This window comes from Hemitrygon akajei, chromosome 3 (assembly GCF_048418815.1).
Source record: "Hemitrygon akajei chromosome 3, sHemAka1.3, whole genome shotgun sequence".
In the NCBI taxonomy this organism is placed as follows: domain Eukaryota; kingdom Metazoa; phylum Chordata; class Chondrichthyes; order Myliobatiformes; family Dasyatidae; genus Hemitrygon; species Hemitrygon akajei.
The window spans coordinates 161,980,305-161,999,742 of record NC_133126.1 but is presented as its reverse complement, the minus strand read 5'-3'; the positions used below and the strand labels follow the sequence as shown (position 1 = coordinate 161,999,742).

At 39.4% G+C, this 19,438-nt stretch overlaps 1 protein-coding gene across 2 annotated transcripts in view; it reads left to right on the top strand.

Annotated features, from left to right (window-relative positions):
* dis3l2 (DIS3 like 3'-5' exoribonuclease 2) overlaps positions 1-18,684 on the top strand; it is a 307,005-nt gene extending 288,321 nt beyond the window's left edge. For both annotated transcript variants that reach the window (XM_073041187.1, XM_073041186.1), the window contains exons 19-21: positions 3,009-3,113; positions 17,643-17,744; positions 18,153-18,684. In XM_073041187.1, coding sequence (XP_072897288.1) covers positions 3,009-3,113; positions 17,643-17,744; positions 18,153-18,245 — 300 coding nt within the window. In that variant the 3' untranslated portion in view covers positions 18,246-18,684. The remainder of the gene's footprint in view (positions 1-3,008; positions 3,114-17,642; positions 17,745-18,152) is intronic.
* The last annotated feature ends 754 nt before the right edge of the window (positions 18,685-19,438 follow it).

The window sequence follows — 19,438 nt, the reverse complement described above, 5'->3', positions numbered from 1 at the left end:
GACTATTCGGTCTTGGAGTTAAACCAATCAAGCCTAATCCCATATTCCATCTGATTTTCATGTCTATTTTCCAGTAATAGGAATAGCAGTCAGGAGTAGAAATACTGGCATTTTTTTCCATTTAGCTCAGGGCACAAAGGCTTCTACTGCTGCCAAGTCTGATATCATTTAATTCATCTACACACCATGGTTACAGCCTGTGTTGATCCACAACTTGTGTGGCTCAGTAACACTCAGACCATACATCTACCCGATGAACCATCAGAGGAGCCCAGTATCAGTTTTACTTAGTGTCCAAGAATAAAGCTCCAAGAAGCTAGGCTTGATGTTGAACTGAATTTCCTTTCTTCCAAAGTAAATACATGTATAAGCAAAATTAAAATACACTTGGGAAAGTAATGGAACTGAACCAGATTTTAAAAATCTAGTTACCAAGACAGAGTTCTGTATGGTGAGACCTGCACTGCGCAACAAATTGGAAACAATTGTTGAACTTTATAATTTGAATTGTTTGCAATTTATTCTGAAACTCAAATTGCAAATGGAACAGCAGAGCAGATGGTACCATTTGTTTAAAATAATAATATCTGTCATGACTTTCTTTTAACTCCCTAAATTATCATCACCTTCCAAAAAAAGTAAGGTGTACTGTAAATGAAAATTTACAGATATTAACTTAAAACCAAGCAAATATTAAAGTTATGACTGATTTAGCCACAAAAGTTCTGCTTTTTATATCTTGTGAAATTTACTTGATGGGGCTATCCAGTTGGCATAATATACACGGTTATTCAAAGGGTATTTGAAAAGCATGTATATTAGAGCAGTGGGAACAGTGAGACCCATTCAATCACTAGCATTTCCATTACTTTGCAAAAGTAGACAGGTGCAATGGTGAAGAAAAGTTTGAAAAGGAATAGTGGCAGGTGGAATAAAATACGGTGGATTCAGTTAATTGGGACACATCGGACTGTATATTTTGGTCCAATTAATTGCTGCCCCAAATAGCCAAAGTTTCATGGAAATCGTTAACAAGGTATTAAAAAATTACCATTTAACTGAGTAACAAATTATGTATTTAAATGAAATACAAAACAAATTAAAACATTATCAAAACTACTACAGCGCTATAAAACAGTGTATAAATTCCTAATAGTTGTCGACGGAGGAATTCATTTCAGTGTATGCTGCCATGTTCTTTTGTTTGACTGAATGAACAAAATCAATGCAGACACCTAGAATAGATAGTGGACTGCCTTCAAACAATGCTTTCAGTGATTGCATCCTCCAAATCTTCATTTTCATTGTAACATTCAAGATGATTGTCGACGTCTTCAAATTCTTCTTAGTTCTTAACTTGTTGCAGTGGTGAAATTGTTTCATTTTCACTCCCAGCTGTTTCTGACATCTCCAAGCCTGAATGCTTGAAATTACAGTGAACAACAGTTCTGAATTGTCTTACTGCTTATTACTCCCCAACTATCAGAGACAAACATCACCTCTTTTTAAACACAAGCACCTGCAAGCAACGCTACTTAAAAACTATTTACTCTAAGCGTGGTATAGGGTCTAATGGCCGCAATATGCGCATGCAATTAGGGCTCGTTAGAAACTGTTAGGCAACAGTCTCTTAATTAAGCAGCATGGCATCTCAAATAAACAAAGGAAATCCCAACTATTTTCACGATTTCTTTTTGTTCTTTAAGAGATAACCCAAATAAGTGACTGTCCTGATAAACTAATGGCCCAATTAACTAGAATCCACCGTATTTTAATTCTATTCTCCAATCATCTTAGCTGAAGAGCATGGAATAACATTAAGATCATGTTCTGGCAGAGCAGAGTTCTTGAGTCAGTCTCACTACTAAAAGCAGCTCAATTGTCCAGTGTTATAATCCTACATGAATTGTCCATGGGTTGTGATTTTGCCAATGGGATAAAGGAGCCCGGTTTAGAAATACAAACCCAGGAACTTACTATTCATGCCACCAAGATAGAATCCAAAATAAGTAAGTGAATGTATAACTGTGGCTTTAGAGAGATTGTGAGTATGCAAAGATCAAGACTGGCAGAGCACTTTTGATGTGCCTTTTTATCCTCACAATGTGGATGATGCTAGCAATATTTGCAATAATTATCAAAGTTAATTACTATACATTTCCACAGGTACCTAAGCTACTTCAACCACATAATGGGAATCTGGGACAACTTGATCAAGATTATTAAGAACATTCTTGTAGCTTTCATGATTTTATTTTCTCTAATGTCAATTCACAAATTGAATATGAACTCTTGCTCATTGAATTCTAAAATTTGTCACAACGAATGTAACTGATATTCAGGCACTGCAAAAAAATGAGCTCAAACATTGGCTTTTTAAGGTTGCGTTCTGAACTGTCAGCTCTTTTTATTTTAGTTGTAATAGCTTTTTAAAGGTGTTGATCAACAACTGTGTCTTGAAAGTAGGCATATATAATAAGGCTGTGGAATTTATGGCAACTTCTGTCTAACTATGCCGTAGCATAACCTAAACCAACAAAAGTTATGCATTAGCCATAACCTTGGTCGGTTAAACTTATGGCCACTGTATGGTTAGATGCCAGACCAGTATTCTAAAAGCTGTGTTTGAGGATACACCTCTAGGTACACCTAGAGAAATGTTTTTTTTTCCCCATGTGTTTCCTATTTTGTTGCTTGTATTTCTCAGGACCAATGTCATTGCTGCAAATGTCAGCTAATGAGTTCAATTTAACTCCTCAAAATATCTAGAACAGAAACTGAACTCATTCATTTTTGGTGTTGTGGACTAATTTCATTAATGAAGTGTGGTTATGAGATAAGCCCAAATCACATTTCATATAAATGGGTAGTAGTATGCTGAAGCATTTCTGGTTAAAATCACAGTTTTAACAATGATTTACAAGGCTCATACTGTAAAACACTCAACTATGGTATATCGATGGAGGGGAAAGAATATGATTCAATGCTTTGTTTATGTGTTATATTAGGAATGTGGCCCCCTGGAATCTGAAGCCATGGTGATGGGAGTTTTGGATCAGTCGTTTGATGTATTGGTTCTACGATATGGTATCCAGAAACGAATCTACTGTAATGTAAGTTTTGTTCATTAAGAATGATTCAAAGGTTAAATGTTTTCTAGTTATTCATTTAGACTGTGTTGAGATGTTTATCTTTTATCAGTTTCCAATTTCCAGATGCAGTCCTGTTAAGTACATCATTTAAAAAAAAAGCAATTTGTTATTGTAGGCAATTTTTTGAAACTAGCAGAACTTTCCAATTCAGCAGAAGAGAAAACCTGTTTTCCGCTGATATTGTTTTAAGATGTTACCTTTCCATAACTGATTAATCCCAAAACTGGTAAATAGGAAGCAGACAGCTTTCAAATCTGCAAACCTGAATGAAATATTTAACTTCTAGCAGCTCATTAGGAAAATCAAACATAGCAGTCTATTACAAAGAAATTAATAGTCAACATTCCTTTTTTTATCGGGGATAAAATGTTTTGAGGATTGTGTCATGTAATTGTAATTCATTTATGGCTGATTAATGGTGCCTGCAGGCCACCTTACATCAGTGGGATGGATATGCTGAAGCTGAACAATTAGAAAACTATTCTACACTGTGCTTAAGGCGAATTTGCAGTAAGCAATAACAACTGAAAATGCTGGAGAAAAACTCAGCAACTACACAAAAAATGGAAGAGGAAAGGAAGGGTGGAGGCAGAGGTGACCGGTTCTCATACAGAGAGAAAGAGCAAATTCAAGATGCCCAGACAGAAGTTGAGTTGTTTCTTGAGCTCGTGCTAGGCCTTGCTGCAACAGTGTGCTGGCAGAACAGCTAGAGTGGGAGTAGATGGTGAATTCAAGTAACAGGCAAGAAGAAGCTTAGGTTCACTTGTGCAGACCAAGCATAAAACATCCAGTCTATAATTGGTTTTTCCAGTGGCCAAATTACATCGTGCTAGATTGAAAGTATTCCACATGTAAGTATTGTGACTTCATAGAGTACAAGTTTAGATCAACAGATGGTGGAAAGCAAAGTGCTGCAAGGGCAGGTGCTGCTTTAGATGCGAGTGCACAGGAAAGTATCTTACAGTACAGAGTGGTAGGCAGGGATGGAAGGGTGAACAGAAGGATCACAATTCCATTCCTACAAAATGCTGAATGGGGAAAGGAATATGTATTTGGTGTTGGGATCTAGTTGGAGCTGCGGAACTTGTGAATGATGTTCCAATTGAATATGGAGGTTGGTGGGATGGAAAGTAAGTGTTGTGTATGTAATATTTCAGTAATATTTGCGTAATATTGTAAATATATTGTTTGATTAAGAATTCTTTGTTATTTACATAATTCATTACAGGTTATATGTAAAAGTGCATTAATCACATAAGTCATTTCGCCACCACATCATATGTGTGCACCTCACTAAAAGTGAAATTACAAACGTTTGTAAGTAGACATAAGACCATAAAACATAAAACAGAAAATGTTCAGTATCCTGCTTGATAATATTGGCTAGTTTGCCTTCGTATTTCATCTTTTTTAGTTGCCTTTTGTTGGATTTTAAAAGCTTTCCAATCATCCAACTTCCCATTCACTTTTGCTACCTTATATGCAGTTCCCTTGGCTTTTATGCAGTCCTTACTTCCCTTGTCAGCCACGGTTGCCTGCCCCTGTAATTTGGGAACAACTACTTCTGTTGGACATTTCTATCCTGTGCCTTGTGAACTATCCCCAGAAACGTTAGCCACCTGTGCTGTGCTGTCTTCCCCACCAATATCCTCCTACAATCCACTTGACAAGCTTCTCTCTCATACCTCTGTAATTCCTTTTATTCCATTGTGATACTGATACATGTTGCTTGTGCTTCTCCCTTTCAAATTGCAGTATGAATTCAATCATATTATGATCACTGTCTCCTAAGGGTTCCATTACATTAAGCTCTCTAATAAGATCTAGGTTATTACACAACACCCAATCTAAGATAGTCTTTCCCGAATAGACTCAAGCACCAGCTGTTCTTAAAAGCCATCTCGTAGGCATTTAACAAATTCTCTCTCTTGCAATCCAACACCAACCTAGTTTTTCCAATCCCCTTATGTATTGAAGTTCCCCATTACAATTGTGACATTACCCTTACTACATGCCTTTTCCGCTCCCTTTGCAATCTTAACCCCACATCCTGGCTACTATTTGGAGGCCTATATATGTTGTCTTTACCCTTGTGGTTTCTTAACACCACCCACAAAGATTCTACATTCTCTGACGTTATGTCACCTCTTTCTAAAGATGTAAATCCATTTCTTACCAACCGAGCCACACCACCATCTATGCCTTCCTGCCTTTCCTTTTGATACAAAGTATATCCTTTGATGTTAAGCTCCCAACTATGGCCTTCTTTCAACCAAAACTCACTGATGCCCATAACATCATACCAACCAATCTCTAATTGCGCCATGAGTTTGTCCACCTTATTCTGAATGCTACATGTGTTTATATACAGCACCTTCAGTCCTGCATTTCTCACCCATTTGAATTTTGCCTCTGTGGTACAATTTAACTCTTTACTCTGGCTGCATTTGTACCCAGTCATTGACTTGTCCTTCCTTACATTCATATTATATCTACTTGTAAACCTGCTAGCTCATTCTCAGCTCTATTATACTTGTTCCCATCCCCCTGCATATTAGTTTATACCAATCCAAACAGCTTAATTGGCCCACTTGGATTCAAGTGCAACTTGTCCCTTTTGTACAGCTCACATCTGCCTCAGAAGAGGTCCCAATTATCCAGAAATCTGAATCCCTGCCCCTGCTCCAATTCTTCAACTACACATTTATCTGCCACCTTAATGGTCCTATCTTCACTGTTGCGTGGCACAGGCAGCAATCCCAAAGGTACACCCTTGAGGTCCTGCTTCTCAGCTTCCTTCATAACTCCCTGTATTCTGTTTTTAGAACCTCCTCCCTTTTTCTACCTATGTCATTGATACCAGTATGTACCGTGATCTCTGGCTGCTCACCCTTCCTTTTCAGGATAAGTTCAGAAACATCACGGACCCTGACACTTGGTAGGCAAACTACCATCTGTGTTTCTATTTTGCATCCACAGAATCGCCTTTCGTCCCCCCTTTCATCCTCTGCAGTTCTCTACCCTTCTGATTTGCAGGGCCTGACTCAGTGCCAGAGGCAAGTCTGCTGTTGCTTCCCCCAGTTAGGTCCCCACCAACGATACTCAAAATGGAGTACTTATTGTTGATGGGGACAGCCATAGGGGTGCTTTCCGTTATCTGACATTCTCCCTTCCTTCTCCTGACAGTCAATTATCTGTCTTCTGTAACCTTGGGGCGACTACCTCCTTGTAGATCCTGTCTACCGCCTCTTCATTTTCTCTAACAAGCTGAAAGCCATCAAGCTGCAGCTCCAGTTCCCTAACACAGTCAGTAAGGAGCTGCATCGCAATGCACCTAATACAGATGTGGCCATCCCAGAGGCTGGTAGTCTCCTGGAAATCCCACATCTGACACCCAGAACAGAACACTGGCCCTGCAGACATACCCCCTCTTCTCTCAAGCATTAAATAAGAAATAAACTTGCCACTTACCTTACCTCTGCCTGTTCTTGCCAAAGCCACATCACTCTGACTTGGACCACTCCAATGATGACTTCTCCGCTAGATAGTACCCCTCTTTTGTAGAGACTGAGTTTTTAAAGCTCTTCACCGGAACTCCACAGGAACGCTTCTCCTGTGTTTCCATTCAATGGAGACAAGTTTTCCTGGGCTCCCATGATTTTCTTTCAAATAGTTTTTGTAGTTCCAAATGTAAGTCAGATTACTGGCAGGTAGCAAGAGTGGGCTCCCTCACCTCTGCCCTTCTGACCCTCAACACATGAGCCCCCCAAGGCTGTGTCCTAAGCCCCCTCCTTTACTCTCTGTATACCCATGACTGCGTCGCCACTCACAGCTCCAATCTGCTAATTAAATTTGCTGACGATACTACACTGATTGGCCTAATCACAAATAATAATGAGGCAGCCTACAGAGAATAACGTAGTGGTGTCAAGAAAACAACCTCTCCCTCAACGTCGCAAAAACAAGGGAGCTGGTTGTGGACTACAGGAGGAATAGAGACAGGCTAACCTCTATTGACATCAATGGATCTGGGGTTAAGAGAGTGAAAAGCTTTAAGTTCCTTAGCATGCACATCATCGAGGATCTCACGTGGTCTGCACATACCAGCTGTGCGGTGAAAAAAGCACAACAGTGCCTCTTTCACCTCAGACGGTTGAAGAAGTTTGGTGTGGGTCCCCAGATCCTAAGAACTTTCTACAGGGGCACAACTGAGAGCATCCTAACTGGCTGCTTCATTGCCTGGTATGGGAACTGACCTCCATCGCAGTATTCTGCAGAGAGTGGTGTAAACAGCCCAGCATGTCTGAAGATGTGGATTTCCCAATATTTACAAAGACAAGTGTATAAAAAGAGTCCGAAGCAGCATTGAGGACTCGAGTCACCCCAACCATAAACTGTTCCAGCTGCTACAATCCTGGAAATGGTACCGCAGCATAAAAACCAGGACCAACAGGCTCCCAGACAGCTTCTTCCACCAGGCCATCAGACTGATTAATTCATGCTGACACAATTGTATTTCTATGTTATACTGTCTTGTTGTACATATTATTTATTATAAATTACTCTGAATTGCACGTTTAGATGGAGATGTAACATAAAGATTTTTACTCCTCATGTATATGAAAGATGTAAATAATAAAGTCAATTCAATTCAACAGTGACGATGAAGAAGGTTTAAAATGAACCTGAGATGACTACCTATCTGTTGAAGCACAGCAAGATGTTAAAAAAACAAAGCACAGCAGGTTTCTCTTTGGAAAGGGGAGAGAGAGACATTTGAGTTTTTCAAAAAAAAAGTGCAGCTCTTTATTTTTCATTGCAAGGGAAGAGAGAAGCTTGAGCTTTTTTTTAAAAAAGCCGAAAACAAATTAAATTCACAGGTTCATACAGTGAAGACTGGGTGATAATTATAAATAAACAAAAAGCAGAAATGGCTGGCTATATCAGAAAGATAGACATGTTTGCTTGCATAACAGATAACTGGGGGTGTACACTGAATGAATTGAACAGTATTTTGAAGCAAATGAAATAGCCAATAAAAAGCAAGTGCCAGTGTTACTTAAAGCAATAGGTGGAAGAGCATACAGTTTGCCTAGAAGTTTTACCGCTCCAACCAAACCAGCCAAAAGCTTTGCAAATATCGTGAACATAATGCTGGAACATTTAGAACCAAAACCATTGATGATTGCAGAATGCTTTAGTGGAACCATTTCAGTTTATATGGCTGAATTGAAAAAGTTGTCTGAGCATTGTGAGTTCAGTGATGGGCTTAATGATGCACTGCAAGATTGCTGAATTTGTGGAATCTTTCAAGAAAGAATTCAAAAGCGGCTCCAAACTGAAGCACAATTCACATTTAAAAGAGCAATTGAAAACATTTTATCAATGGAAACAGCAGACAGAGACATAACTGAGTTGCAGTCAGGAATGATAGATAGATAGATAGATAGATAGATACTTTATTCATCCCCATGGGGAAATTCAACATTTTTTCCAATGTCCCATACACTTGTTGTAGCAAAAACTCATTACATACAATACTTAACTCAGTAATAATATGATATGCATCTAAATCACTAACTCAAAAAGCATTAATAATAGCTTTAAAAAAGTTCTTAAGTCCTGGCAGTTGAATTGTAAAGCCTAATGGCATTGGGGAGTATTGACCTCTTCATCCTGTCTGAGGAGCATTGCATCGACAGTAACCTGTCGCTGAAACTGCTTCTCTGTCTCTGGATGGTGCTATGTAGAGGATGTTCAGGGTTTTCCATAATTGACCGTAGCCTACTCAGCGCCCTTCGCTCAGCTACCGATGATAAACTCTCCAGTACTTTGCCCACGACAGAGCCCGCCTTCCTTATCAGCTTATTAAGACGTGAGGCGTCCTTCTTCTTAATGCTTCCTCCCCAACACGCCACCACAAAGAAGAGGGCGCTCTCAACAACTGACCTATAGAACATCATCAGCATCTCACTGCAGACATTGAATGAAAGTAAGCATGAACAAAATTGCAACATTGAAACTGCCTGGCCAAACAAATTGTGGTACCATGATGGCAGGGGCTCACATACACCAGATCAATGCAGGCTTAAAGGTGAAGCCTGCAAAAAATGCACAGAGTAGGACACTTACAAACAGCATGTTGTATAGATAAACATAAATGGACTGCATGGAGAATAGAAAAAGATAAAAAGTCAAGTTGCAGTTTCCAAAAGAGCTCTAATCTGCATGGTGTTGATGAAAAATTGATAATGATGAGAGTGTCACAGGACTGGATAACCTTGAGATTTAAAATATGAAAACTAACAACAAGCAATATGGCTTACACCAAAATTAAATAGCAGATTAATTTAAATGGAATTGGACAACGGCTTGGTTCTTTCAGTCATTCCACAAAATGAGTTTGAACAAACTGAAACCTGCAGATATCCAAATAAGAACTTAAACTGGAGAAAAGGTCAATCCTGTGGGAATAATATTCATAACAGTGAAATACAATAATCAACAAGCCATATTGGGTTTGTATGGGGTAAAAACAGGAGGGCCAGCATTGTGGGCTGTGATTGGATGAGGTGACTACAACTTGCTTGGAGACCCTTTCCACCATCTGTATGCCACATCCCCTGTAATAGAATCAACTGAAAGTAAATTATGGAAGGTACTGGCTGATGCCACAGCAATGTTCAAGGATAGCATTGGAAAACTCAAACATATCAAGGATATAAAATAGTGTTAAATAAAAATGCCTCACCCCAGTTTTACAAAGCCTATCTGATTCCTTATACAGTCCGTGATAAAGTAGCTGGTGAGCAAGATCGCATGGAGGTTGAAGAAATTCTTTCTGAAGTCAAGTGAAGCCCATGGGTAATGCAAGTGGTCCGAGTAACCAAGGAAGATGAGTTTATCAGGATCAGTAGTGATTTTAAGGTCACCATCAACCCAGTATTGAAAGTGGATCAATACCCTCTGCCCAGGATAGAGGATATCTTTGCAAACCTTTCCGGAGGGAAACGCTTCATCGAAGTGCACTTAGTTAAGTGCTACCTACAAATGGAGGTGGACGAAGAGTCTACGGTGTTTCTCACCATAAACATTCAAAAGGGGCTTCATTGCTATAATAGTCTTAGTTTGGAGAAATATCTGCATTTGCACTCTGGCAGAAAGCCCAGGCACTCTGTGTTACCTGGATGACATCATTGTTACTGGTGAGGACGACAAGGAACATCTTCAAAATCTCAAGACAATGTTAAAAAGATTAGAAGATTATGGGTTCAGAGCACAACACAAGTGTGAATTGTTTAAACCAAGCATCACATTCTCACATTGATGCACAAGGTTTACACAAGTATGCTGAGGAAAGTCAAACAGTGGTGGATGCCTCAAGGCTAAAGAACATGTCACACTTGAGGTCCTTTTTAGGATTTGTCAATTATTATAACAAACCTGGTTACTGTGCTCCAGCCCTTAAACTCATCACCACAGATCAGGAAGAAATGGCAATTGACAAAGCAGTATGGGAGGTCGCTTTCCAAAATGCAAAAGAAATGGTAACGTTAGATACTTTGCGTACACATTATGATCCAGATCATTTAGTGAAGCTTATCTGTGACACCTCACCTTATGGAAAAGGTGCATTCATGTTGCGTGTTATGAGTGATGGAAATGAATGACCTGTAACCTTTGCAGCACTTTCTCTTACCACTGCAGAAAAATAACACACAGATTGACAGAGGCCTTGAGTCGGGCGTTGAGTGTAAAACATTTTAACCAGTACCTATAACAGGGGTGGGCAAACTTTTTGACTTGTGGGCCACAAAGGGTTCTAAAATTTGACAGGGGGGCCGGACCAGGAGCAGATGGACGGAGTGTTTTGGTAATACACCTCATAAGAGAAAATAAAATATCATGGGATATGTAGAAAACATGTGCTTTAATTTCAATTGAAAATGAACAAATGCATTACAACAAAATATCTGTCTTTGAAGTCCCATGGTATTTAGCTATTTATTGAAATGACTTTAAAACACTGAAAATTAAATGAATAAAATACAGCTTTTTAAAATAGTAAGTTATTATTTTAAAGCACTGAAAATTCTGTTATCCTTCAAGATATTATCATCATCACTCTCCTCCTGACTGTCTTTATTTCAAAAACGGTAGGAGATGCAGGTCTACTTGTCCTGCTCCTTCTTATTCAATTGTCCCCTGTGCCAAAACTCAACAACGACCAGCACAAGGACAGAACAGTGACAGCGCGCCAGTATGCGGAGGGCGTTATTTGATCTGGAGCGCATTTTTTATTTTGAGAACGTACGTGCACCTGCGCACTACTCATGTCCATCACTTAACAGAAATGACATGTAACATGTAAGGCTTATTGAAAAAAATATTTTCAAATGCATTTTTTACATAACACAACGAAGAAACTTATTTTTAATTTCAGTGGGAACAGTGTTGTTGGTCTCCCTTTTTAGCCAGCGCATCAAAGTCTGGATTTAGTTTTGTTGTGGTGATTCTCAGGATGGATCTGAGGTGTTGGTCAGTTAACTTGGATCTGTGGCTGGCTTTGTTGATGTTCATGACGCTGAACGCCTGTTCACACAAATAGGTCGAGCCGAACAACGCCAGCATCTTCTGTGCCGTCCTCCGGAGGTTTGGAAACACCTCTTTACCAAGTGAAGCATAAAAGTCATTCAGTTTAAGAGAGTTGAACTTCTCTTTTAAGACGGGGTCAGACTGAAGGTCGATCAGTTCCAGCTGTAGCTCCTCTGGTGCTGTTACAGGACCTTGTGACAGGGGACAGGCCACCAACTGAAGTGACTTGTCAATTTTTTCAAAATCAGAAAAGCGACGGCAGAATTCTCTGTGCAGCGCATCCAGTGACTCGCTGTATTTTTTCACATTTGCGCCGGCCTCTTCCAGCGTGGCTAGTGTGGGAAAATGAATGAATAACTTATTCAAAATTTGCCTGGAGAAAAAAGCCAGCTTGGATTTAAAGGCTTTCACGTTTGTGTACATGTCATGCACAAACTGATCCTTCCCCTGTAGCTTCACGTTCAGTTCATTCATGTGTAAAAATATATCCACAGCAAACGCAAAGTCACAAAGCCAGCTCTTGTTGCTCAGCTCAGGAAATTCGCCGGCCTTCCTCAGTAACTCCAAAAATGCACCGATCTCCTCTTTGAGCTCCCATACTCATTGAAACACTTTGCCCAAACTTAACCAGCGGACACGGGAGTGATAAAGTAGGTCCTGGTGATCCGCATCAGTTTCCTCCAGGAACGTGATGAACTGACGGTGCTGAAGTTCCCTTGCACGTATAAAGTTGACAAGTTTTACGACAGGATTCACAACATGATTCAGCTATAATACCGATTTACATAGAGATTCCTGGTGGATGATGCAGTGAAGGAAAATAACATCCTGGTCAGGATTTTCATCTTTCACTTTATTCTGTATTCTCCTCAGCAGGCCGACATTTTTCCCTGTCAAGTTAGGAGATCCATCTGTGGTGACGTTGATAAGTTTACTCCAAGGGAGCTTCATATTTTCGATGACAGTAGACACCCGGTCATACAAGTCCTCTCCCCGTGTTTTTCCTTTCAGAGACTCCATTGTCAAAAACTCCTCCGTTATTTCAAAAGTATTGTTAATTCCTCGGATAAAAATGAGGAGCTGAGCAGTGTCTTTTACATCTTTGCTTTCATCCAGTGCTAATGAATATAACGTGAACGACTCTGCCTTTTTATTTAAGTCGCTGGTTATATCTTCATCTATCAGTTCCACACGGCGAGTCACTGTCCTGCATGATAAACTGATTTTTTTCAAATTTGTCTTTGCTCTCCGGACACAATACACCTGCTGTCTCCACCATACATTCTTTTAAAAACTCGCCTTCAGACAGAGGCTTGCTGGCCTTTGCTAATTTGAATGACAGCATAAAACTCGCCTTGGTACTTGACTCATGAATGGCAGTTTGACGGTGAAAAAAATTTTGTTGAGCCTGTAAATTAGCTGCCAACCTCTGAGCATTAGCTTCCCGTTCTTTCGTTGACTGGTTGCTAGCATAGTTGGCATGTTTTGTGGCAAAGTGACGGCTGATATTATATTCTTTAAAAACCGCCACAGTCTCTTGGCATATCAGGCATACAGCAGTTGATCAGTGTTCGATAAAAAGATATTTAGTTGTCCACTCCTTATTAAACACCCGACATTCTCTATCCACTTTTCTTTTCTTAGCTCCACTCATCTTTACAGAAGGGGTGAGAGGTCAAAGAGTAAAGCGCAAATGTGGAATAATACGCTGCACTCAACAAAGGTCAATGTATATAGAGTGCGTCATCTATTGGGAAAACGCCAGAATTGTGGGGGAAAAATGTTAACAAGGTTTATTAATATAATTTCATCAAGTTCTGCGGGCCGGATTAAAAAGCTTAACGGGCCGCATATGGCCCCCGGGCCGTAGTTTGCCCATGCCTGACCTATAAGGTAGAGAGTTTACCCTCATTACTGATCATCAACTATTGGGTTCCAATTTAAATCCCCAAAAGGATGTTCACTAACAGCAGCAGCACGGGTGCAGAGATGGGGTCGGTTTCTTGGAGGACACAATTACAAGATCAAATTCATGAGGATGACTAATCATGGAAATGCTGATGGATTGTCCCATTTACCCTTGGAAAAGGAATTACCTGGAAAATTTACAAAAGAAGACACTCCTTTTGATGTATTTTCCCTAATGCAAATCAGAAGTCTCCCTATTATGGCAGAGATGATCCAAAGGGAAACCAGAAAAGACCCCACACTGTTTCAGGTTTATGTGGTAATCCAAAATAGCTGGAGCATGCAGCAGAAATTCCATTCCCTCCATTTTTACCAGTGCTGGGATGAACTTGTCCTTGATGGGGGTTGCCTTATCTGGGGATTGAAAGTTGTTATACCATCCAAGCTGAGAGCTAAAGCATTGAAGCAACTACATGCCAGTCAACTAGGTGTGTTCAAAATGAAACTTAGTCTGGTGGCCTAGGATAGATCAGCAAATTGAGCAGCTTGCCATGCACTGTTCGTGATGTCAGCACATCCAGAAGATGACAAGAGCAGCACCTCTCCATCCCTGGGAATGGCCTGCATTGCCCTGGCAGAGGATTCGTGTGGATTTTGCCAGTCTGTTCATGAGCACAAGTTTCTTGGTAGTAGTGAATACAGCTACCAAGTGGCCAGAAGTGTTCCCAATCGCCTTCACCACAGCCTCAGATACTGTTGATGTGTTGAGAAGCCTCTTCTCAAAAACTGGTGTTCCAGAACATTTAGTGACAATGGACGACAGTTTGTTGTGGAACAATTTCAGTTATTCCTGAACATGAATGGATTAAGACATAGTAATCTGCACCATACTATTCAGCTACAAGTGGCTTGGCAGAAACGTTTGTCCAGAGACCAAAGAATGGACTGCAAGCGATGCCAGCAGAACACACTACACTAAAACAGAAACTTTCCAAGTTCCTCTTTGCATATCATAATGCAGCACACTCCTGAATCTACAGCTCACCAGCCAAGCTGTACCTGGGTCATCTCTTGCGCTCATGTTTGGATCTGCTCAAAACCAAACACAGGAGTATACAGGACAAACAGCTGAGACAAATTGAGGGCTTCTCAAACAAGAAGGTTCAATGTTTTACTCCTGGTCAAGCGGTCCTGGTGAGGGACAACAGAGGTGATCAAAAGTGCGTACTTGAAGGACACAATTGGACTACTCTCTGTCACAGTTGAGAATGGGTCCAGTGTCAGCTGGAGACAACACATTGATTAGCTAAGGAGATCCGAGTCAATTGTTGGAGAAGAAAGATGTCCAGAGGTGTCAGAACCACTTCCTGTAGTCCCAGAGTCAACTACCAGGAGGAGGCCATAAAGCCTGAAAATGTTTCACAGCCACAAATTTCAATGCCAAGCGGAATGATCCCTCTTGTCAAGACAGGCATTATATCACAAGAATAAGAAAACCACAGCGATTCAATCTTTAGGCCTGAATGGGACAATTTAATGGGTGGTGGGGTGGAGATACGTATCTACCAAAGGCATTCCTTCCTTCTGCTAGCCTGCAGATCACCATTTGGCAAGGTGTAGCACCTGATTAGCCCCTCAGTCAGGGTCACAAAAAACTATGGGAGCGGGTGGTGGATGGTCATATGAGCAGCTGGTGCTTATCACAGGCCCTGGTAATGCAACCACTGACACCAGGCAAACAATCTCTGAAGAATATTGATAATGGCTGGGGTCACCCATCTTGTAAAAGACATTGCCTAGAAGAAGGGAATGGCAAACCGTTTCTGTAGAAAGATTTGCCAAGAATAATCATGGTCATGAGACCATGATCGCCTATGTCATACAACACAGTACATGATGATGATGATGGGGACAATTTAGAATTTACTATGCTGTAGATGTCTATAAAGTAGTTGTATTATATAGTATACTGTGTATGTATGTGTATTTAAATTGAGATGCATTCTATATTGAATTGGAGTTTATAGCTAAGCAGGGAGGAATGTTGTGTACTTAATATTTCATTAGTATTTGAGCAATATTGTATATGTATTGTCTGATTAGGCATTCTGGGTTGTTTACATAATTCATTATGGGTTGTATGTAAAGCATGTGAATGGCATATTTCTTCGTCACTATGTCACATGTGCACACCTCACTGAAAGTAAAACAAAGTTAGACACATTTTCCCAGGCTCCCATATTTTTCTTTCAATTAGTTTTTGGAGTTACAAAACATAGAAGTAAGGTTCAGTGAACTTTGTTTTTGCTCTGTTCAGGAGGAGAGCAAAGGTGGTAGAAATAGATGAGGTTCCTGTTTGCCATGATAGGAAGTCATGGTGGATGGTCATATTCTTTTCCCCCAGGTTGGGAGGTCAAAGCTAGTGGGCACCTACAAGATAAAAGCGGAAAGACTTATAAGAGTCTGAGAGGTAACTTCTTTAGACAGAGGGTATTGAGTATCTAGAATGCAACATTTAAGAAGTATAGGCTTTGCACATGGAGAGGAAGGGCTTGGAGAGATATGAACTGAATATGAGGGAGGACATTATGGTCGGCATGGTTTGGTTGGGCTGAAGGGCCTGTTTCTGTGCTATATGACTGTTTGATTCTGTGACTCTATGGTAAGTGATGAAATGTCTGTAAACTTTCTGCTGGTTAAATAGTGCCCTGGGACCAAGAAAGATAAATGATATCATTGTTCTCCCATCAGCTGTGTCCATTGCAATTTTCTTGAACAACTTTAATGGCAAGGAATGATTTTTCTTGAAATTCCAGAGTTATCATCTTAAATGGTTCACAAATGCTGGCAGACTGAAAGGCATTTTGTTGCTAAAACTGAGAATGAAGATAAGAACTTGGATGTCTATGTTATCTCTAGCTGTATACTGAAGCCCTGGAGTAAACGTGAGCATTGAAATGTATTGTAATGCTCTGGGGTGAGGTGTGGTCGACAGCCCACCCCTGCATTTCTAATACTGTTTACTGTTCTTGTGCTAAAATGCTTTTAAGGGATTATGGTGGGAAGTTCCAGTTCATTTATTGTTACATTTTAGCTTGGGTTATACGGTTATTTGCTTGTGTATTTATGGGTCACCTTAACTGTAACTGGGGTGTGTGATGGTTACCTTCCCCCATCTGTATGAGATGGATTGGATTCACTCGCTGGGTTTGGTGCCCAGTCTGTTTTGTGTTTATCACAATAAAATGGTTGTTCAGTCAGTGAACTTCCTTGTTGGTCATTATGGACCAAATGCTCATCACAGTATGATACTTTATGAGAAGCCATTTCTGAAGAAATGAATGATATTCCCTGCTTCAGCAATGAAATCATTGCAATTAATTTATAATTATGAGAACAAGCATTTCACATGATGAAAACTTAACAACATCAATTACAATATTATAAATTGATTTTATATTTCAATTCATGCCCATATCTGGAGAGTGAAGCTTGTCTCCCTTTGATGATGTTATGTTTTCTCTGTGCAAATTACTGTTTAATATTTTATACTAACCTGAGTGGTACTCTAAAGTCCTAATGAAGTTTTAACTGTTTTTTAAATTTTTATACATATGCTCAATAAGCAAAGGTTTTCAATTTTAAGTCAATTGCTATTAATAATGCTTGCTATCTGTTGCTATAGTAATTTGAGAATTCCAAACAAAACTTTCCATATTGGAACCTGAAAGCTCATTGTACGTCCAAAGGATCATGCAAGTGTGCTGTGCAACTTAGAGCCAAATTTTAGAATGGTTAAATTTGGATGGGAAATATTTTCCTCCAAAAGAAATTATAAACTTGAAATTCAGCTGTGAAAAGTGTGGAAATGTTATCCATAAACATAAATCACTTTGTGTATAGTTTGTTCTCTTTATTCAAAATGCCAAAGACTTCATTCCATTCAAATAATGTTAATTATCCACCCACTCTGTTACATTTTTGTAGGGTCTTCCTCTCCAAGGATTTACTTTTCAGAGAGTCGGAAAGAACCCTGAACTAAGATTGATGTGGGAACCAGAGATGCAGGATCAAAAACCACTTTGTCAGGTACTTGTTTGTGGCTGTCAAGAGGCAAAAAAAAAAGTATTACTACTAAAACTTCAAATCCCTTTAGTTTTTCTTTAAAATAGTCTTGGTGGATATGCTTGCCTTCTCTCAATATTATTAACAATGAAGGAAATAAGTGGCAAGTTGTACTAATGAAATTAAATGAAAAATACTCATTTCTGCTTTAGTACATTGAGTTTAAAAATTAAATTCTGATAGTGTACTTAATGAACTTTTGCATTCTTTAGCTAACTGCACTGATGATCAAGGTACACATTTTTTAATTGCTTAAGATAATTATCATTTGTGAAAGGTATATTCTAAAAGAAATACCTTATACAGTAAATAAAGCTACATTTTATTTACTTTTCAACCTTTATTGACCTAACATTGAAATTTGCTATTTAGGTAATAACGATTTTTGCATTGGTGGAAGTGGTCTTGAAATCGGACAGCACAGCCCTCAAGTTCAGCGCCATTCTCAAGAAACCAGCCTCCTGAATGAAGAAATCTCTACTAAAAGATCCTGCTGAAACCAAACAATTTGTTAACCTGGAAGTTATTTTACTAGTGCAGAAACCATTGTGTAAAAATAAAACTTTTTAATAACAATTTTAAGTTTGGATTTAGCTGCATAGTACCATTGTAGTAAATTTTATTAGGATCAAAAATGTATGTACTTGTGTAATATATAACTTCCAATGTGCAGTGTTTTGCATAAACTTTTACTATTATTTGTTTTATGATTTTATGCAGTGTTTAGGTTAGAGAATAGCGAATGTATTTGACAATTGAAGTGTGGTAAACTTGAACTGACATTGCAGCCAAATCTTGTTTTATGTTAAATATGAATCCAAACCAGCTTTATATGTAAAGTGATGGGAGCTTTCAGCTGTAACATATTCAGTGCAAATAATAAAACCAAGGCTGGCAGCACATATCCATTTGTTACAGCTAATAGAATTATTTTTACTAACAGCACAGTGGTACAGTGGTTGCTCTTGGCTTCAGAGATTAGGGTTCAGACTTCACCCTGGGTATTGCCTCCGTGGATTTTGCGTGCTCATATTCTGGTTGTATGCATTTTGGCTGGTGTACTACCACATGCCAACGATGCATGCTAGTTGATAGGTTAATTGACTGCTCTAAATTTCCCCTAGTGGAGTTAATCACAGAAGAATTAGGCGGAGGTGGAGAGAGTTTAAAGTATGATGAGTATTGATGGCTGCTTGATGGTCAGAATAGTTGTGATGGACCGAAAGGCCAGTTTCAATGCTGTATGACTCTGTCTATGATTCTAATGACCATTTGTACAGTATGTGTGCATTACTGGCCATTTTATTGTTCACTGATGTGTTTTTCATTGCTATTTGCCTCATTAAGAGCTGCAGGACTAGTAGCCACCCTCCTCAACAATTAATTTCAGTTCCCTTGAAAAGTTTCCTTCAGCCATGGTGTCTACATTTGTGCTCTCCCTCCCTCCCCCCAAGATCACTATTATGCATCTTTGCATATTCCTTGAAATGTTCAAATTAGCCATGGTTTCACCTAGAATATATCTGCACTTTTCAGGAAAAAAAAGCATTTTGCTTGATGATTGGGCACATGATTCCAGCCTTCTAACCATATGTTTAATCCTTTTTCATTCTTTCCATTGAAATACCTCTGCCCTCTGTAACACTCTATGCACTCGC